Source organism: Notechis scutatus, chromosome 11 (genome assembly GCF_049901735.1).
Source record: "Notechis scutatus isolate UNSWTSFEM ecotype Mainland chromosome 11, rNotScu1.2, whole genome shotgun sequence".
Lineage (NCBI taxonomy): Eukaryota > Metazoa > Chordata > Lepidosauria > Squamata > Elapidae > Notechis > Notechis scutatus.
Window position 1 is genome coordinate 4,057,347 of NC_142019.1, and position 22,314 is coordinate 4,079,660.

At 41.5% G+C, this 22,314-nt stretch overlaps 2 protein-coding genes across 2 annotated transcripts in view; one reads left to right on the plus strand and one right to left on the minus strand.

Annotated features, from left to right (window-relative positions):
• Nucleotides 1–22,314, minus strand: part of CTXND1 (cortexin domain containing 1) — a 413,279-nt gene that overhangs the window by 260,838 nt on the left and 130,127 nt on the right. The window lies entirely within an intron of this gene.
• The window catches only part of CEMIP (cell migration inducing hyaluronidase 1), a 79,841-nt gene that overhangs the window by 1,008 nt on the left and 56,519 nt on the right, over nucleotides 1–22,314 (plus strand). Inside the window, exons 2-6 of the mRNA XM_087972613.1 lie at nucleotides 7,543–7,646; nucleotides 11,643–11,792; nucleotides 14,960–15,098; nucleotides 16,010–16,246; nucleotides 19,611–19,790. Of these exons, the coding sequence (XP_087828739.1) occupies nucleotides 7,586–7,646; nucleotides 11,643–11,792; nucleotides 14,960–15,098; nucleotides 16,010–16,246; nucleotides 19,611–19,790 (767 nt within the window). The 5' untranslated portion in view covers nucleotides 7,543–7,585. The remainder of the gene's footprint in view (nucleotides 1–7,542; nucleotides 7,647–11,642; nucleotides 11,793–14,959; nucleotides 15,099–16,009; nucleotides 16,247–19,610; nucleotides 19,791–22,314) is intronic.

Genomic DNA, 22,314 nt, shown 5'->3' on the forward strand with positions numbered 1-22,314 from the left:
GTCCTGTTTATGGCGGTGTAAATTTCTGCTTCCCTGAACAACAACATTTTTCAGCAGATCCAGACAGAAATAACTGAAGCAAAGGCAGATCCTTGAAGCCTTGTAGAGTCCAATATTTTGTGGCCATGCACGCACACATACACACAGACACACACAGAGAGACACACACACTGCAGCATATAGTGCAATGCCAGAGGCTACAACCAGTGGTGGGATTCAAAAATTTTTTACTATCAGTTCTGTGGGCGTGGCTTGGTGGGCATGGCTTGGTTTGGTGGGTGTGGCAGGGCAAGGATACTGCAAAATCCCATTCCCTCCCCATCCCACTAACCTGCTTTTCAAGGTGCAAGGCACCTGTGCAAGGCAACAAAAGAAGACCCAGCCAATCAGCTGGGACTTGGGAGGCAGAGAGTAGATGGGGGCGGGGCCAGTCAGAGGTGGTATTTGCTGGTTCTCCGAACTACTCCAAAGTTTTGCTACTGGTTCTCCAGAACTGGTCAGAACCTGCTGAATACCACCTCTGGTACCTAGACAACTTGGTTAAATTTATATTGCTTCATAAAAATCTGAGGAGTTTCATGGTGGTAGTTTTTTTAAAAAAAATCTTCCCGCACCCTTTGGCTCTGGAGTGATTTGCAAATCTATTTCTAGCTATTGATATTGCTTACATATTACAGTAGAATTCAAAACATTGGATTAGTAAGCCAACCCACCACTCTGGGAAGAGAGAACAAAATTTGCAATAAAGGGAGTAGAATTCGCAAACAGAGCGCTGAGCTTTCCCTTCCCCACTCTTTAAAGTTGCCCCTTTCTTTCCGCAGTGGACTACATCTCCCATAATCCCTGGCCATGTTCCGTGTTCAGCAGTTAGGTTTATATGGATAGGATTGGGTTGGACTCGATTGGATTACAATGCATATTGCATTCTGCACAGTCCGAAAAATGTCTTGAGGCAATCAGCTTACTGAGGTTTGGCTGGATCTTCTACCTTGAGTGGGCTGGAAGTTTTGGGTTTTGTATTATAGTTGACAATTCCCCAAGGGATCCGGGTGCCTCCCTGATTGCATGATCCAGCTGGGCCTTCTGGCTTGAATAACAATAGTGACCTGCCACTGCCTTGTTTTGCATTATTTATTTATTTTAGTCTGGAGACTGACACCTGCAGTAAGCAGTTATCAAAGGTCTTTTTTATCTGCTTTCAGTACCATCTGCTAATATTTGCTATCTGGAAAGATCCCAGTGGCTAGGAATCTTTACAAAACAAGCCTCTGGCCAAAATAAGAGATGTAAAACCCATTGATGTCCTAGCCAAATAGCTCCTTAATGGCTACTTGTGTCTGTGTGTGTGTTAGAGGAATTCCAGCTTATATTGGAACAGTTTTTCTAGCTCTTTTGGCCCAACCACCTACTTAATAAATGAGCTTCTTTCTGAACAGAAAAATCACAAACACCTTTTGCAATGTGTTGTAATTAAAGACATTAAACTTTCACTGTCCTCTCATTTATGTGCAGTATAATGTGACACCTGCTAAATTTCCCCTTTTAAGAGGAACAAGCAAAGATTTCTTAAAAGAAACAGATTTTACTGCACGGTGTTAGTTTGTTGATTTTGAATCTTGTAACCTAAACTTTAAATCTTGCCAGCTCTGAAGTCTGAGAGAAGAGCTAAACCATATCTCTTCCTTGGCATTGTTCCTGGTCCTTTCTCTTGCTTCTTGTACGGGGCTTTCTCTGTCCAGAAAGCAGTCCCTTCCCAAGTGAAGATGTTCAAGCATCTGTCTCGTCACAGGGGATTTGCCACCAAGTTTTTAGTCATGCTGGATAAACCACATCACAGCTTATCTTTTCTCTTCTACTGCTTTAGGAAGAAAAAAAAATACCTTTCTTTGTGTCTAATCATTAAAATAAATAACAACCCTCTTCCAAACTATGCATTGTCCTAGTTCATGCAATGCACAAGCTATGGTTCACTTAATTATATTTCCATAAATAAGTTATTGCTGTGGGGAACAAGCTGTGCCATAAATCATGGCTTATATACCATAATGACTGGCTTTGCAATGAAGACCAAGTCTAAACCAAATCTTATCTTATGGCAGTTTGGTGCAGTTGTGAACCTGATCATGGCAGGTTTTCTCTTAGACAAGTGAACAGGTAGTCAAAGAAAGGATATGGTGTCACTGTGGACAGGTATTTCTAGGAGTTGACAGTAGGCCTTATCCCCAGTAGGCAGAGATGTGGCACCAGCCTCTTAATGAGGTTGCGTCCTCACCTTCATGACTCAGTTTCCGCTGTTGAGCAGTCAGGCCTGTGAGTAGCTTCTTTGCACCTCTCCTAAAAATTTCACATGCTCAGAATCTCAGTTAAGTCCCACTTACATAAATGACACTGATTCTAGTGAAGAGGATGGAAAGGTTCTTGCTGAACTATCAGGGAATTTAAAGAGCTGACATTCAAGATGGGGTCGCAGCAGTGGTGGGATTCAAAAAATTTTTTTACTACTGGTTCTGTGGGTGTGACTTGGCATGGCGTGATGTGGCGGGCGTGGCTTGGTGGGCGTGGCAGGGGAAGGTTACTGCAAAATCCTATTCCCTCCCCACCTCACTAACCTGCTTTCCAGCTCCGTTCTCCTGTGCAGGGCAACGAAAGAAGACCCAGCCAATCAGCTGGGACTCAGGAGGCAGAGAATAGAAGGGGGCAGGGCCAATCAGAGGTAGTATTTGCCGGTTCTCCGAACTTCTCAGAATTTCCACTACCAGTTCTCCAAAACTGGTCAGAACCGGCTGAATACCACCTCTGGGTTGCAGGCTTGGCAAACACAAGCAGGTGAAGACACTGTCATCATGGCTTCTGCCCAGGGTCCTCTGCCATACTTGGGCATCATCCCTCTAAGCAGATGTTCTCGAGGAGGGCTAGCCTTGTGAGTTACCTACACAACGGTGGACCTCCTCGAACATTAAAAGAAATAAGAAAGCTGTTTGATGAGAGATGATAATAAGGCAGCATTTTCCAGCCAAGCTCAAAGGCACTTGCTGTATTTCCGCATGACTATGGAATTAGGAGCTTACTAATAGAGCCAGCTGGCAGTAGGCGAAGTTCTAAACGTTCATTTTGGCACTGGGGGACAATAAATAGTTGGATTTGTGTTTTCCATTGTAAAGAAGAGAATGCTGACTTTCTCTTCCTCCTCCTCCAACTCCAAAATCAAACAGGCTGAATATCAGTGTTCTGCCTTCAACTGGAGTTTGCCCAAGAAGAATGACAGTGGCCTTTTCACACAGCTGCTTATGGGATTCAAAAGCTGGCTAGTTCTGTTTGGAGCAGGTTTGACCATTTCTTCAAGTACTTGAGCTTCCATATTTTGAGTGATTTCTTCATGGGCACATCTTTATATCGAGGGGGGGGAAAAAACTTTACACGGTCTTTTCAATTATTCCTGAGCCGAGATATATTGAGTTGTACTTTCTAACATCTTGCAAAAGTTGCCTGGTTAAGAAAAAGTGGTCCATATCAAGATTGAGCTTGGGGGTGGCATTTAACTAGGCTACAACATGGTTGTGTATTTGGTGTCTAGTATATATCGGAAATCCATCCATTATTTTGGTTTGTTGTAAGAACCAAGAAATGTGATATATTTGTTTGATATTGTGTGTTATGGAAACACAGGCATTTTGTATGTTAACTGACTCTAAGGTTTAGCATGTTGTCAGAACTCGCAATAACCAAATCAATCTGGCTGGGTGACTGGCAAGAGAAGAAAACTACCCATGTATCTTTTATTATGGCACCAGATTATGCTGCAGTCTGAGACTCCTGGTCTGCATTTTTCTCTCTGCAGGAATCCAATCATAGCTGTGTGCTTTGTGCTGTCTAAGAATGCTGTCTAGTATTGTTGGCCTTGTCTTATCCAGTATGTTGTTAAAAAGAGGTTGAGCACTCTTTGTATTTAAAATGCCATTGACGTGTTTACTGAAATCTCTTCGCCTACCTGCCCAGCAATTATTTTAAGCTAAGTCAACAGCACTGGCAATTGGGTAAGTCTGTGTTTGTGCTTTAGAATAATTCTGTAGTCTTGCTGGAGCATAGCTGGTTGAATAGGATGAAAAAGCTGTGGAAAGGTTGGTGTACTACTTAGTTTCAGCTTAATTTATATCATAAGCATTCTGATTTATTTAAAGCAGTGCTTCTTAACCTTAGCAGATCTGTGGACTTCAACTCTTCAGAATTTCCCAGGCAAGAAGGTAGACTAGATAATTTGAGGAGTTGAAGTCTACACCTCTTCAAGTTGTCAAGGTTGAGATATACTGCTCTAAAGTATTAATCAACCTGTTTCTTTCATGGTTAGAGGTTCTGTGTCTTTGATCTACAGCTATTCCTTTTCTAGCCTGGTATCTTCCAGATTTCTTGGCATTGGAACTCTCAGACTTTGCATCCAGCATGTTATGAGGTTTTCATGTTGTGAGGTTCAATGTTTGCAGTTGTTGCCAATGTGTGTCCAGGAGATCTAAAGGGCACAAGGTTGGAGAAATATATTAGAACCATCTCACCACTGCATGATGCAATTATGGGTATTCCATTTCTATCTCCTAACTGGGAAATTATAGCTGCCTTGACCACCAGTTTTAAAAGAAAAATAACATACCTTCATGTCACAAAAGGCCCATGGCACAATTTCAAAAGCTCTTTGCAAATAATTACTTCATACATTTGAGGGAAGCCACTTATCTATTCTTCAGAAGCCTGTTTTGTAAGGGCTGAGAGAAAGGAAAGATGGTATCAGAAAGGTGAAGAAAGGGAATAAAAGGGATGCCAAGAAAAGTGAGGGAAGCACGCCAAAGAAGGTGGGGGGGGGGGGAGGATGGCCTCGCCTCCTTTTCTTCGTAATGCCACTCAGGGTTGACAAGCTTCAGCTTCCAAACTAATTACCCCCATAATACTGTAGGATGAGTGGAAATTTCCCTGATTCTTACTTATAGATAAGACACCCCTCTAGTTTGGGGGTATGGTGGCTTAACAGGAATAGGAATAGAACAGAACAAAATAGAATTCTTTATTGGCCAAGTGTGATTGGACACACAAGAAATTTATCTCCAGTGCATAAGCTCTCAGTGTACATACAAGCAACAAAGTGATAAATCATGATCATAATCATCAGAAAATACAATAATCATAAATCATATGATACAACACTCAGTAATTGTCATAGAATACTAAATAATCAACATAAATCACAATGAGGTACTAATAAAAGCAATCAACATAAATCATGAGATATAAATCACAGAGTTATAGTCATAAGAAGCTAAGGAAATAGGTAACAGGAAAGTAGTTTCAGGCTTTTGTAAGCTATGAATTAACAATATCCAGAACCATTAGCTTAGTTGTGTGTCTGCTTGCTAGAAGTAACACTTCTTTAACACTTCTGTAATATGCCATAAGTTGACCACAAATATTTCTTATATAGACTGGCTAACAGGTTGTGGTTTTGATACTTGGCTACGATACCTTGCACGTTACTAAAATCCAGGAAGGTGACATGATATTTAGCTTAAACTGTGGTTAGGAGAGTCTGGACAAGTGACCAGAGGTAAGCAAAGTTCATTGTTATAATAGTAAAAAAACCGCACCTCCCATATAAGGCAGTCAGTTTACATGATAATGAAGCAGAATTAAATATGGCTTTGTTTTGTGAGGATGTGTGACTGTCATGAATTGATCAGCATTTCTATTACTTTTGTTCCCTATACTAAATTATACAAAAATAGCAATGGTTGATTTGTGATGTGCTCCTTGGGTGTGAAACTCAGAGGCATCCTTTTCTGCTTCTGTACAGAAATAAAAGTTTTGTCTTTTCTCAATCCTGTGTGAATATTGGCTTCTTTACACCACCTTCTCATACCAAGCCAGATCTCTGGCCATAGGAAGTAAACCAGCAAGAAAAATAAAACAAGTACCCCATCCTTTCGCTAAGATTTTTTTAAAATTTCTCCTCTGGATGCCTTGACTATCTGATGGAGGACAGGAGGAGAAGAAGACATTTTCTACTGGGGTACCCATTTATGGAGGACTATCACTCGGCTTTGTCCCCTTTCCTGTTCCTAATTTTTTAAACTCTGGAATATTTCTCTTTCTGCTATATTGGGTTATGTTATTATCATGTTCCATCCACTGATGTTCTATTTGAACATGTGCTGAATATGTTTGAATATGTTTGTTTGGAGACCACTATGATCTATAGATCTATCATCTGTCTGTCTGTATTTATGTATGAATGTATGTCATCCATCATCTATCATCTCTCTCTACCTACCTACTGTCTACCTCTATCATTTCTTCTCTCTCTCTCCTTCCCTCCATAAACCCATTCTCTCTCCCTCCATACTATTATCTATCCATCCATGCACACGTGCAACTATCTATCTATCATCTATCTATCTATCTATCTATCTATCTATCTATCTATCTATCTATCTATCTATCTATCATCCATCTATCTGTCATCCATCATCTATCATCTCTCTCTACCTACCTACTGTCTACCTCTATCATTTCTTCTCTCTCTCTCTCTCTCCTTTCCACCTCCCACCCACCCACCCTCCATCCATCCATCCTATTATCTATCCATCCATGTATCTATCTATCTATCTATCTATCTATCTATCTATCTATCTATCTATCTATCTATCTATCTATCTATCCATCCATCCATCCATCCATCCATCCATCCATCCATCCATCCATCCATCCATCCATCCATCCATCCATCCATCCATCCATCCATCTATCTATCTATCTATCTATCTATCTATCTATCTATCTATCTATCTATCTATCTATCTATCTTTTCTAAAACAAATCGGCCAGAGATGATAATGGTTTACTATTTCAATGAAGAAAATTCCTAGGTTAAAAGCAACATCCATTGAATATATCACCCAGTTTATCATGAGAGTCACCTCCTAGAGGAGACAGATGGCATCAAAATTTAATAAATACATAATAAGTAATATAATAAATTCTGCATCTGAAAGAACTACACATTTTGGGGGTGATTTTTGTTATTGTGTGCCATTGGCTTTCATCTTAAAAGTTTTTAAATGCTCATTCTCAAACCACTCGTTTTGTCTCAAGGGTGTGAGCTTTAAGATATACACACTTAAAACCGAAATAGATTTTGAAGCCAGGAGGGGATAACTTGAGATCAAGTTCTCCTGTTTCCACATGCATCTTCAACCACATGAATTGGTGTACTTGCGCAAGACTTTTATTTTCATTGTTTCTTTCTGTGTTTTTATAATGCCAAATAATTTTAATGCTAAGCCCACGCAAAGGGCACATAAAAGGTGAGGCGAAAGCTTAATTCAGGTGAATGTGAAAGCTTAATTTTTACCCTTGTGGAGCCAAGTTAAGAAAAGGGAAACATTAGCATATTACGTAGTCATACAATCAAGCTTAATCTTGCTTGATGCTCTTTTTTATATATAAAACATACACACATGAATGCTGAATGATTCCTTGTACTGTGATTCTTCTTATCTGCAGATTTGCAGGAGACAAAGAAGATCAAAAGACCGTTACACATCCAATGATGTTCCTGGCCATTGGCATACTTTCTGTCTTATTTATGCTACCTGCTCGACATATGGGTAAGAACGGTTGCATATCTATGACCATGGCTCGCTGTTTCAGTGAAGAAAATTCCTGTGTTAAAAGCAACATTCATTTAATATTGGTCTGTTTGTTTGTTTGTTTGTCAAACATGTACAAGATAACAAGTATAAGTATGAACATAAACAAGAACAAAGGGAGTAAATACAGATAAATGGGGACAGTAAGACAGGGACGGTAGGCACACTGGTGTGCTTATGCACGGCCCCTTTAAGGACCTCTTAGGAATGGGGTGAGGTCCACGGTAGACAGTTTGAGGTTGAAGCTGTGAGGCGTTGAGACTGTAACAATGGAGTCTGGTAGGGTGTTCCAGGCATTGACCACTCTGTTGCTGAAGTCGTATTTTCTGCCATCGAGTTTGGAGCAGTTTACCTTGAGTTTGTATCGGTTGTTTGCCTGTGTATTGTTGTGATTGAGGCTGAAGAAATCGTTGACAGGTAAGAGGTTGTAACAGACAATTTTGTGAATTATGCTTAGATCGGACCGCAGGTGGTGCAGTTCTAGATTGTCCAGGCCCAAAAGTACGAGCCTGAAGTTCATAGGGAATTCTATTGTGAATATTCCTCTCGGTTTATCATGGGAGATATTAAAAACACTGCCTTACTAATGTCAGTCCTTTTCTCATGGTCTTATTGCTACCTGCTTGTTTTCTCTGACTTTTAAGGAAGTGTGCTCAGAGTTGTAAGACCTCCTGAGCTACAATTAACTCTGTTTCTTTTCCTATTTCTGTGTCTACCAAAAAGTCAGGGTTTCTTGATACGATCTCGTGACAGACCAGGAAGGTGGGGGAGGGGCATTCCTAGCTGAGTATTAAATCATGGGGACATTTGCACTGGATGAGAGATTTCGTTTGTGTCGGGAGGCAAATACAGAATGGACAAAGAGAAAGAGAGGGGTTGTAAAACTGTCCCTGTCCCCACTGGAGTTTGCAATCTGTTCTTTGATTTATCTTCCAAGCTTGGCCATTAACCATCTGTGCAACTTAAAACTGCCCCCAACCCACCCTTGAATTACTGGCTTTTGATGGTAGGCTATTAAAATGGTGCCTTCTGTTCAGTCATCTGGGCATTTCCTCGTAGAAGCCAAAAGTAGAATATTCTAGACTAGAAGTCCTCAACTTTGGAATGTTGAAAGCCTGTTTAGGACCTCTTATAAAATGGTAGGGGTGGCCAGTCATAAAACACCCTTTTATCAGAAGACAATTAACAGCCTTTTATTTTCTAAGTATACCTCTGGAATGCCTTCTTGGAGATCTAGACGATAGTGAGCCAGTAAACATAGTGGGCAGTCTTCACTCTCTTGAGCAGGTCAACGTGTCCAGCTAATCTGACGTTTAGCCTTCCAAGAGCTTTTGACCATCACACAAATATTTAATTAGAATGAGATGAGCTAGAGATTTTTTAAAAAAATCTCCTGAAACTGCTCCACCATTGTCCTTATATCAGGAATTATTTCTCTTTTTAAAATACAATCTATATTGAAGAAAAATTTAACAAGATAAAACAATACAAATATTAGAAAAAAATAAGCATGAATAAGAAAGAAAGAAAGAAAGAAAGAAAGAAAGAAAGAAAGAAAGAAAGAAAGAAAGAAAGAAAGAAAGAAAGAAAGAAAGAAAGAAAGAAAGAAAGAAAGAAAGAAAGAAAGAAAGAAAGAAAGAAAGAAAAAGAAAGAAGATGGAAATAGAAAGAAGATGGAAATAGAAAGAAGAAAGAACTTCTGAACTTTTGGACAGCAGTTATAAATGCAATTATATTTTACCCTCTCTGAGATTATGTCATATTTTCCTTCTTTCCATAAACTAGCCTTACTAATCCTAGAACCCATAAACACTAATTTGTTTTTCTCTTTTTTCCCTAAAAATTCCATAAGGGGTAGGAATTATTTCTCAATATATTGGAACTTGGACAACATTGTATGGATTGCTTTTGAAAATAGCCTTGGCCCCTTGAAAATAAGAGTTATTTCTATATGCTTAGACAGATACATTATTTATTTTTATGCAAATGAGTATAAAATGGTTAAAGTCCAGTCAAGACTTGTCAAGTTCCAGGACATCTTGAAGTTGTCAGTCTGGAAGGAGGAAAAGTATACAATAGAAGATAGGAAATGAGCTTTTTTTTTTTTTTAAGGAATGTTCTCTATGCATGAAATTGATCGTTTTCCACAGATAGTTTTGTTATGCATGTTAGAGTATATTGTTCACATGACCATATTTCAAGTGTGAGCCAGCCACTAGAATTAGGGAGATAATAGCAAGAGAAACCACAATTTTTCCATCAACAATTTTGTACCATAGAGGGAATGTTGACATGTGCAGCTTTTCTATCCCTGAGTAATAAATTAGGATATTTGTAGAAATGTCATCTCCTTCTCCAGACACAATTAAAGGAAGAGTACATTTTGGTGTCTTCTGGTCACTGGATGAGAAATTCGGTGAAGTATGTGTTCATAGAACCATGAGAGAGCCCATTTGACAGATCCATTTCTGGACTGAATACAGCAGGAAACTTTGGGGGAAATTCTCTATTCTTGTTTTATCCTTCCAATGGCATAGAAGAATTCTGTCAGTTGGAGAAATTCTCAAATATTTGGCTCTGAAGCTATGTGTAGTGAAAGTGAATCCATATTGGCTCTTCCTAAGGAAATATGATTCTCATTTCTGAGAGCTGCGGGGAAGGAATTAGCAGTTTTGCTTAGGCTTAAAGAGATATGATGTATGGCAGGGGTCCCCAACCGCCGGTCCGCGGACCGGTACCGGTCTGCGGAACAAGTCTTACCGGGCCGCTGGTTGCTGGGTGCCGCCATCTTTTTTTGATAAAAAAGTGCTTCCGGTGAGCTTTTCCGGGCAGAAAGCTCACCGGAAGCACTTTTTCATCAAAAAGATGGCGGCGCTCGCTCGGTGAGCTTTCCGGGTAGAAAGCCATTTCTACCGAAAAAGCTCACCGAAGCAACAGCGCCGCCATCTTTTTGATGAAAAAGTGCTTCCGGTGAGGTCACCGGAAGCACTTTCGTCAAAAAAGATGGCGGCGCCTAGTTGATGCCGGTACGGGCCGCGGCACCCAGCTGATGCCGGTACCGGGCCGTGGCATAAAAAAGGTTGGGGATCACTGATGTATGGTACAGGCTGGGTTGGGAGAAAAGGGGTTGCCCCCCAAATCCCCCCAGTGAACATCCATGAGTGGGACTAATCCAACGTTTAATCTACCTCAAGATTGTACATTCACTTTCTTCCTCGTGGTTGAACAGCCTTCTTCCATGTAAAGGTAAATGTAAAGGTTCCCCTCGCACATACGTGCTAGTCATTTCTGGTCTAGGGGGCTGTGCTCATCTCTGTTACAAAGCGGAAGAGCCAGCGCTGTCCGAAGACGTCTCCATGGTCATGTGGCCGGCATGACTAAATGCCGAGGGCTCACGGAACGGTGTTATCTTCCCACCAAAGGGGTCCCTACTTGCACTTTTTTTTACATGCTTTCAAACTGCTAGGGTGGTAGAAGCTGGGACAAGTAACGGGAGCTCACTCCGTTACACAGTGCTAGGGATTCAACCTGCTGAACTGCTGACCTTTCTGATCGACAAGTTCAGCATCTTAGCCACCACGTCCCTCTTCATCCATGGAGGCCAGTGCATTTTTTTAAAATCCCAAAGGATGCTGAAACCACACGATATCCAAGCATCATGGATTGAAAGCCAACCCCTCTATGTTTCAGCTGAGGCACAGGGCTTCCTCCACAGGAAAGCATAGATAGCATTCCAGCTTGAAGATGTCATGTTTTCTCTGTGATTCTCCAAGATGGGTAATACCCTTCTTAAAATTATCTCTGCCTTCAGCCCAAATGTTCATTCTCTCTCCGCTTCCTAACTCAGGAGTCTCAGAAATGGTTCATTGGTCTTCTAAACTTAATGGATTTGTGTTCTAGGTACCAGATAAAGAAGTCCATGTTCTTTATAGCTTCCTTTGTGTGTGCCAACAGGAATGGCCCCATCTTGTCCCCATTTGGACCCAGAACTGAAACTCTGGCAGCCAGGACATGACGAGGAGAATCGCGTGAACATTAGCCAAGGCCAAAAGCTTCTCTTATCTTCTTCTGCCACCGTTCATTCCATTGTCATCACAAATGGAGGTAAGGCTGGCTTGATGGAAAGCCATAACATTTGCGCTATATTCAGAATGCAGAAAGTCTTACTCGGTTCCTTAATGAAGACCCTTGATGAAAATAAGCTTAATATTCTTGAAAGCGGTTTTAAAAATTGCATTCATTCCTTGAATTTTTTTTCCATGAAAGCCCTATTTATCTGATGCTTTTTATTCTAATAAGCATCTAATTTTCTATTTAGGCTAAATATTAACCTATTTAGCTAAATCCACCTTTTTGAGATAGACCTAGAACAGAATTTCCCAACTTTGGCAGTTTAAAGTTTTGTGAACTAACTGATACTGGCTTGGGAACTCTGGGAGTTGAAGCCCTCACATCTTCAAGCTGCCAAGATTGAGAATCATTGAAATAAGTGATGAAATGCACTGGGCATCCTGGGACAATTAAGTTAGAATGAAGCACCATTTGGGGGCAATAACATGACAGCCTTTGGGAACTCACTTTATTTAAATTTCATTGCTGCTAGAGGAAAGTTTTAACTCCCATCCAGATAGGTATCAATGCAAGTAAATGCTAAACATACTTACTTCATTATTTATTACATTTGTTTTGGAATGAATGCAAAAATCCCTTTTTAATTTTCTCTAAAACAAAAGTACATTCCTTATTCCCAGGATCTCACCAAGCAAAGCTGCATGCCTCTCTCTGGTATTCTAGTTTGCTTGTGCCAGGTGTAAGTATTACAGTGCTTTCTTGGATAATGTCTGGATTCGGTATAGTGTCAAACTCGATTTCATTGAGGGCCGCATCAGGGTTGTGTTTGACCTGGGGGGCATGGCCATAGTGGGTGTGACCAGCATGACATCACTTGTGTTGGGCAGAGCCTGTGGTGGCCCAAGTGCTCTGCCAGTGAAAATGGGTTCCCAGCTCCATTTTTGGCTGTGACAGCCTCCTGCAACACTCTGCCAGCAAAAACTGAGCTTGGGAGAGCCATACTCGGTCCTCACGAACTGTTTTTGCTGGCACAGTCTCCATGAGCTGGTCCTTTGCTATTTCCAGGGTCGGGCCACATCTAAGCACCCCAGAGGCTGATCCAGCCCCTGGGCCTTGAGTTTGATATCCTTGGTATAGACAGTTTCAATTACTTATACCGAGGGCAGCTTTATATAAACAGCATCACCTAGTAAACATTTTGCTGGACTTCCTCACATGAAGGTTGGTTGGCCTCTATTTATGGGGAGATTTAGGTTGGAACACTGCTCCCCACTAAATTAAAAGATGAAGAGAAGTCATGTAAGACAGTTACAAATATAGCAATGTCAAGATAAACAATGTTAAATTTAATATGGATAAAACCAACTTTGGTTAATATCAGGGTAGAAATATACGTATGTCATCAGCTATCTTGTCTGCAGCTAACCTTGTTTTGTTGTCCCAGTTGGAAAAACTGCAAATTTGATTGTTGTGTTTCTTTTCCACTTCCTTTTTCAATGTCCTCCTAACCATTCACTGAGAGAGTCCATAATTATAGGATGGGTAAAGGCGCAGTCTGCTATAAAAAGTCACTGTACTGCAGGCTAGTGATGCCAAGAGACCTGGCTTGGGGAAAATTCTTACTCCCTACTTGTCTTGTAGAATGGAAGGATGTAAAACCTTTTAGACCAGGGTTCCCCAACCCATGAGCTACAGCCCCACTAGTGGGCCGCAAGGGGTTTGCAACCAGACCACAGAAACAGCAAGCGATCACACATGCTCCTACAAGTGAGGATGTGCATGTGCTCAAGCAATGAACGAGCATGCATGTGCACGCCATTTAAGTGAGCAGCAAACATCTTTGTCAGGTTGTTCAAATTGGCTGCTTTTTATGGTTATTTTGCCCCAGTTGTGATTGAGTTATGGTTCATGCATTAAGAATTGTGGTCTGAGCTGAAGATAATCAGGTATTATTATCCTAGTATTCTGCAGAAGTGAGAAAAATTGGCGAAATAAAATCAGCTTTTGTTTGTTGTTGTGTTTAAGAAAGTTCTGACTCTTACGGCGAAGTGCTGAAATATCAGATAATAAAGCTCAGATTTCCAAGAATCACGCCTAGGAATGTTGTGGTTCGCTGGCAGATTGTGCAGACAGCAGCGGAATCGGACAGTGGGGAAGAACGGGGACCAATCTGGGAGTCTGGAAAGGACTCAGATGAGGGTCTGCGTCCAATGCAGAGATGGGGCCAGGACCATCTGGGAACGGGGTGCTGACTCCAGAGTGTGGCAGCAGCGAGGCAGAGGAACAAGGGGAGCCTGTTCCTAGTGTGTGTGTGTGCAGAGTTGCCAGAAGGCAAGAGCAGCTGGACAAAAGGGGTGACTCAGGAGTAAGGTTTGGAGGTGATTGCCCCTCCCCTAAGGTATAAAGGACAGGCAAAGGTGAAGAAACCTTTGTAGGAAGCAAAGTCGTTCGTTCTGTTCAGATTAATCCTTGAAGCTCTGTGTGGACTTTGTACTTCAGTTGTTTTTTTCTAGTTCATTGGGCACTTTAGTTGTTGGCAGCAATTCAAAGGAGAGAAAGGTGGGTGCTTATCTTGAGGGACTATTTGGGACTCATTACAGGCTGGGAATGAACATAATTCCCAGCATTGAAATAAAACAAGAGTTGTTTGAACTAAGCATGTACGGTCTTGGAAGCCTTGGTCAGAACAAGGAGGACCTATATAGGTAAATGTGCTTCCAGAGAAACAAGGAAAAGCATTTGCTGTTTTTAATTTCACGATTCTGCCCTATAACAGACATCTGATCAATCAATCCACTTAGTTCACATTTAATAAAAGGCATCTATTTATGACAACCTCGGTCTGAAGAAAGTGTCAACCATGTGGGCCAGAAATCAAACCTGCTGGTGAATTTTCTGGAGATGATACAGACAATGGTCACCAAAGGACAGCACTAACCAATGTGATTTTTTTTCCTTCTGAAAAATAAAAGAAAGTCTTTGCTTTGCAGAGAATGTGTTTAGAGAGAATCCACCAAGGAAGGGGGAAAAAAATCAGAAGATTAAAAATATGCATCATAGGCCATGTTTATCATTTGCCTTCCTTCAAAAGAGGCACAACTGAAAAGTCCAAGCATGGATAACATAGAAGGAAAATCTTAACGTTATGCTGCAGTTTTAAATCAACCAACTAAATACCCCTTTTGCTTCTCTTCTGTTAGGAAAACTAGTGATTAAAGATAACACAGCCCCCATTGTTCTGCGCACTCGTCATATACGGATAGAAAATGATGGAGAACTACATATCGGGAGTGAGAACTGCCCTTTCCGGAGCAGCCTGACAATCATCTTATACGGAAGGTATGTAATTAAACCGACCTCATCCATAATTTTGAAGATTCGCCCCACAATGCTTTATTTTCTGGATGGATGGATAGAGGAGCAGAAATCTGGTGCATTAGACACCGAAATTACTACAATGCAGTGAGAAGAAAGGGGTTTATGAGAGGATACTTAATTTTGCAAATGTAGCTCCAAGTCCAAAATTGGACCCTGCAGAAATACATAGAATTATTACAAATCAGAACTGATACCGCCATGGATAAAAATAGATTGAGTTAAAAGTTATTAAGATAGGGTGCAATTGAAATTACCTAGGTTTTCTGGTGGAAAGTTTTGGTTTGAGGCCTCAATGGCAGGACATAGGTTAGATGCGACCCTATCATTGCCCAGATATAATTCTGTTCTTATATGTTCCTACTCAATCCAACCCTTGGGTTATATTTGGAGACTTGGTTCAAACTTTTGCAATTCTGAGATCGTAAAAGTGAGTAATTGAGAATTGGAATGAGAATAGTACTTCCAAAGATATATCTTCAGGGACAAGTAGAATTGTTTGGAATATTTCTTCGGAACTGGATCATCTGACTAGGATCTGTTTGAATCTTTTTGCTACTTACTAGTTATCTAACAATAGCTTCCCGGGTTATGGAATTCTTGCATCACAAATCCTCTTTCTTTTTGTCCCTAGTGAAATAATTTCATTTTTCTGGTGTCCTGTTTCGGCTGCAACATAATCAATAGCCTTCCTTTATTTTTCTGATTTTATTTTCTGCTGCTTTCAAAAAACATTTTTATTCATCATTCTTTATTTGATGATTTCAATGGATGGCTTTATAATGCACTCTGTTTATTTTTTTGGCACTCTTGCTATGGCTGCACAGCAACCCCCAAAGGTGTGACATAAAACACTATTCAAATTCATCCCACAGGGCTGATGATGGCAGCCAGCCTGATAGTTACTTTGGGCGAAAGTTCATTGGCGTCATTAACGGTGGGACTCTTGAGGTTCACGGTGAGCGAAAGCTGTCCTGGACTTTCTTAAACAAGACTCTGAATCCAGGGGGATTGGAAGAAGGAGGCTATTACTTCGAACGAAGCTGGGGGCATCGTGGTATCATCGTCCATGTCATTGATCCCAAGACTGGAGCTGTCATCCATTCTGATCGGTGAGTTCAAACTCTTTCCCTGTTTCAGCCAATGCAAGCAAGCATTTTGTCAGGATTCCGGCAGTTACCCCCATTTAAATCATGAGTCTCGAGCCAAACTTCCAAAACTTCAAAAGGATTTATTGAGAGGTAACATGCCGGCACTGCCTGGGTGTAGCCGACTCTGAGAAACATCATTCATTGTCACCCTTGACCCTGGTTTTCCCCCACCCCCTGGGTGCACCATAATTCATATTCTCCACACACATCCATCGCCCAGAGTCATCAATCATGTTCTCCAGTTAGAATTTTGCATGGCAGAAACTTCAGTCACCTAGTTACTATCTTTGAAAAACTATTTATGGAATGCACTTTCACTTTCCAAGCTGCCGTACTGCTCTTTCAAACCCCTTTCCCCCATCTCTTTCTGTTGGCATCTCTAAAAAGACCATAGAAATATTTTATGAGTTGACACTTTTCTCTTTTCTTCTTTGTATTGTTTTCCCGAGGTCCCCCCAAAAATGCTCAGCCACTCTGACCTCACGGGCCAAATGGAATTGAAAACACCATTAATAAGTTGTGCTGTACTTCTTAAATGATACACTAGTTGCCACAGGCACTAATAACTGGTGGGATTCGGTCCTGCAAGAGCTTGTACTGAGTTGACAGCCTGAAGATGCTCCCACAAAGGCAATCATTTAAATAAATGCTGGTTTGATGTTGGTTTTAAGCTTTGGTTGTGCACTGTCATTTTCAAGAGTGCATGAATGTTTCTTCTTGTGAACTAGTTTGAAAAGGCAAAGGAAATTTAGCTGAAACACAAATACAAAACAAATCATATACAGGATGGTGACAATCCCACTAAAAAGAAAGTGTGTGTATGTTTTGCAGTTGTTAAGTTTACACCTTACCTTTCCTTCAGGACTTCAATGCAACATGCATTATATTTTCTCCTTCACTATTATTCTCACTTTGTGAGTTGTTGCATTTTAGACTAATAGCAATAGTACTTAGGCTTATACGCCTCTAAGCGGTTTATAGAGTCAGCCTATTGCCCCCAAACAATCTGGGTCCTCATTTTACCCACTTCGGAAGGACGGAAGGCTGAGTCAACCTTGAGCCGGGTGAGATTCGGATTGCCAAATTGCAGGCAGCCAGCAGCCAGCAGCCAGCAGAAGCAGCCTGCAGTACTGCATTCTAACCACTGGGCCACCACATCTCTTGAAACCTAAACCAGGTTGCATGGTGCATTAAACCCAATAGACTAAATTCACAAAAGATGCAAAACCAGAATAGGAGCTAAGCCAGGTTAATGCTAATCAAGCTTAGTATGCTGGTCAAATTTACTGACCATTTCTCTCCCTGACTTGGTCAAGGGGTATTGTGCATTCCGAGTTTGTGAATGCAGGATGCAATATATTTAGATTTTGGAATGAGCCAGGGGCTGCAGGTGAATATAGAAGGGAGGGTGGAATGGGTGTGGTTTAGGCAGGGAATATGGCTGGAGGTCAAAACCCACATTTTTCTTAAACTTCCTTCTGAAGTTGATTGCCCCTTCTTCTTTATCAGGCTTAAAATTACAGTGTTTAACTTCCTGAAAATAGGCAGGAACAGGAGAGAGGGCTGTAGAATGCACAGAAAAGCGGTTTGAGTGAGTTTAGTTTAATTATGGACTAGCCCAGCATCCTCAAATGAATAAGCACTTCCAGTAGAATCATATATATCAACGATATGATTGTGAAAGGAGTAAAAGATATACAAACTTGCAGCTAAAAGCTTAAAATATAGAAAGGAATGGAGTTCCTGAGACCAAAGCTTGTACTCCCATGACAGATATAATGGCAAGAAAAATCCACTATAATGGGATGAGTTATGAGTTATCTGCAGGGGTGGGATTCAAATATTTTAACAACCAGTTCTGTGGGTGTGGCTTAGTTGGTGGGCATGGTTTAGTGGTCATGTGACTGGGTGGACACAGCTTGGTGGTCATGTTACTGGCTGGGCGTGGCCAACTCAACATCACTCACATCGAGGCACACTTCTCCTCTCCTGGCCTCTCGTGACTGTGGGGATGCTGCAACAGTCATAAGTGTGAAAAACAATCATAAGTCACTTTTTTCAGTGCCATTGTAACTTTGAATGGTCACTCCACACAAGCAAAGTACCAGCAAAGAAGGAAAAAAAAACTCTAGAGAAGTTCCTGAGACAGGAAGTCTAGTCCTGCCAAGAATGTAATAAGGGTTAACGGAGAGGCAGTTTCTGTAAGCAACACCGGAATGTTTCCTTCCTGCCTTCCTTACAGGATTAGGCCAGTAATTTCTTCTAACAACTGGTTCTCCGAACTGCTTAGAATGTTAACAACCGGTTCTAGTGAATAGGTGCGAACCTGTAGAATCCCACCCCTGGTTATCTGATGCCTGATGTCCTGCAGAGTTGGCTTCTCCTGAGTGTGAAAACAAGCATCGTTATGATCTTCTCCTTTGGGAATGCCTGTGCATGAATCAACATGGCAAAAATTAACATCCCATACTACCACCTCTTACAATACTAGACAACACAGTATCAACAGTAGAGACCTTCAAATTTCTAGGTTCTATCATATCACAAGACCTAAACTGGACACCTAACATCAAAAACGTCATCAACAAAGCACAACAAAGAATGTTCTTTCTGCACCAATTCAGAAAGTTCAAACTGCCCAAGGAGCTGCTGATACAGTTCTACAGAGGAATTATTGAGTCTATCATCTGCGCCTCTATAACTGTCTGGTTTGGTTCTGCAACCCAACAGGATAGATACAGACTTCAGAGGATAATTAGGACTGCAGAAAAAACAATTACTACCAACCTGCCTCCCATGGAGGACCCGTATACTGCACGAGTCAAAAATAGGGCTGTGAAAATATTTACAGACCCCTCACATCTGGACATAAACTGTTTCAACTCCTACCCTCAAAACGACGCTATAGAACACTACACACCAGAACAACTAGACACACGGACAGTTTTTTCCCAAACGCCATCAACTAAACAACTAATTCCCTCAACACTGTCCAACTATTTACTAAGTCTGCATTACTATTACTTATTAATCTTCTCAACACTCCTTATCACCCATCCCCTCCCACTTGTGACTGTATGACCATAACTTTATTGCTTTATATTGACTGTTTCCTAGTATGATTTGATTGCTTATTTGTACCCTATGACTACTATTAAGTGATAGACCTGATGATTCTTGACGAATGTATCTTTTCTTTTATGTACACTGAGAGCATTTGTACCAAGAAAAATTTCTTGTGTGTCCAATCACACATGGCCAATAAAGAATTCTATTCTAAATGCAAATATTTCTACTTCTCACGTGTCCTTTTGTGTTTCTTCAGATTTGACACCTACAAACTCAAAAGTGAAAGCCTCCGCTTTGTGCAATATTTGAATGCTGTGAAGGATGGCATGATCTTGTCGGTCGCGGTCAATGACGAAGGCTCCAAGAATTTGGATGACTTGGCCAGGAAAGCAATGACCAAACTGGGCAGCAAGCATTTCCTCCACCTTGACTTTAGGTAGGAGCCTGTCCTGCCAGGGTTACAACACAAAGTCCTTATTGTGCTTTTTTTGGATCTAAAATAATTCCACTTTCCCCTCACCCTCTCTGCCCAAGAGGACAAACATCCCTCCCAGTGATTTTCCCTCCTGCTCCTTTTCATCCAAGAGTATTCAGAGGCCAAGGACACTGCTTGAGATGGGTTTGGTCCACACAGTTAGGTTGAAGGAATGCTTCAACGTTGAATCAATCAGTACAAATTGGACTAATGACCTCTATTCAGAGATAGAGTAGAAATACTCCATGCAGAAGGTCCCATGTTCAGTCCCTGGATATTTCCACAGAAGGCTCGAAAAATCCTCCAAGATCTTGTAGAGTAGATGTGGGGATTTGCAAGAAAGCCTAATGGCCATGGCTATCAATGCATCCAATGACTGTATCCTTTGCCTCCCTAGGAATCCTGCTCTACTTGATGATTTGCAAGTTTCTTTTAACTCAAAGATATGAAGCAGGAAGTTTGCACGTTGCAAAGGAAATCACTAACATGTAGTGTCATCTTGGTGCATGTAACAGTGTCTTCAAGCTTTACAGGGACATTTTTGGAAAACAGAAATTAGAGTGGTTGCATTTCATAGTTTCTTTTGAAAACCTGCCCAATTGTCCAAAATAAGGATATAGTAGTAGTTCTCCTGGAGTAGAACCCCTTCTGCTGGTAAAACTTAAAGGGAGTCATTTTACTAGTTTCTGTAATGGTATGTGAGAATGACCTTCATAGACCAAAAGAAGAGCCAGGGGGAACAATCAGATAGGAGGCAGCTAGATAAGTCTGCAGAAGGAATGGGACCCTAATTTCTTGGGTTGTAAAGGCAACAGTGGGAAAAGTGTACTTTTAGACTTGCAAGATTCGATTCATGTAACTTTACAATGAAATTGAACTGGTTCATCTGGACATGCTTCGGGCCTGGCTGACAGTTTCCTTTTCACCATTTGGTGAGAGAATGTATAGTTCATTCTACAGTAGGGTCTCAAAATTCCTAACCATAGAAAGGTTGCCTTTCCCTTGTGCAGACGGTGATGAATCTCTGGTCTCACTCAATAGGAAACCATTTCTGGTGGGATTCCAACATTCCATCCTTCACCATCCCGCTCCCCCAAAAAACGAACTGCAGGAATTCTGACCCATCCACCAATTTACACTCTGAAGGCTGAGTAATCTTGATTAAACCAACCACCCTAAACTTCCCAGACTGGTCTTTTTGTCATGAGAAAAATGAGCTGCAATCTTTAGGAAGCCCTTACCTAGCAGTCGGCTGCCTGCCTTACTTATGAATAAGCCTGGAGAGGATTGTCTTACAAGTGATTGCATTTCCTGTGGTTCCTTGCTTTGTTTTGGAGTTTTAGTTGTGGGATGTGTGTGTGTGGGGGGGGTGTTTATGATATCCTGCCTTTTGTGGAGGTGGCATAAATAGCACTCCCTGCTCCATTGTTTCCCCAGAAATCCTCAGGTAAGTTTGGATGAGAGCCAGAGGTGGTATTCAGCAGGTTCTCTGACCAGTTCTGGAGAACCGGTAGTGGAAATTTTGAGTAGTTCGGAGAAATGGCAAATCCCACCTCTGACTGGCCCCGCCCCCATCTATTCTCTTGCTCCTGAGTCCCAGCTGATCGGCTGGGTCTTCTTTGGTTGCCCTGCACAGGAGAACGGAGCTGGAAAGCAGGTTAGTGGGGTGGGGAGGGAATGGGATTTTGCAGTATCCTTCCCCTGCCACGCCCACCAAGCCAAGCCAAGCCCACCAAGCCAAGCCACGCCCACCAAGCCATGCCCACAGAACCTGTAGCAAAAAAAAAAAAAAAAAATTGAATCCCACCACTGATGAGAGCAATTGACTGGCTTGAAGTCACCCAGGGAGTTTCTGTGGCCAAGGGTGGACTTGAACCTGGGCCTCCCACTCCATCCCTTTAGCCATCACACAACACTGCCTCTCCAGTGTGTGTGTTTTGTTTTGTTTTGTTTTTAGAATGTATTCTTAGCTGATCTAGTTCTGCCCAGTATTTTATGGTTGGGTTTGATGTTTGCAGGCATGGAAGCCAATCCTCTCTCCCAGCCTTCTAGGAGGCGGACATGCCATTTTTTCCACTTGTCCATCCCACTCATCTGGACGTGGTTCATAGTCTTTCCAAATTCCTTTTCCGCATGGCATGTCCAAATCTTATCCAGAAGCAGCCCTGGCTTCACATGGACAGAACTTCTTTCTCTCCACCTCTCTTCCTGCTGGGAAGAGCACTGCAAGCACCCCCTCCAGGGGATTTTATTGCTCAGAATTGTTCTAATTAGGCATCCCTCATCTTGGGCAGCCTTTACGGTTTTTGATTGAAACCAAAGCCACGATTGCTGTTTGAGAAAACGGCGTTCTCAATTCTGTCCAATATCTGTACCTTGAAGACAAGAAATCGAGCAATTCCAGGCAGAGTGACAAATTATCTCTTCCTTCTGCCAATTTGTCAAGTGCAAACATATTTTTTCACTTTAGGCCGCTCTCGCCCTT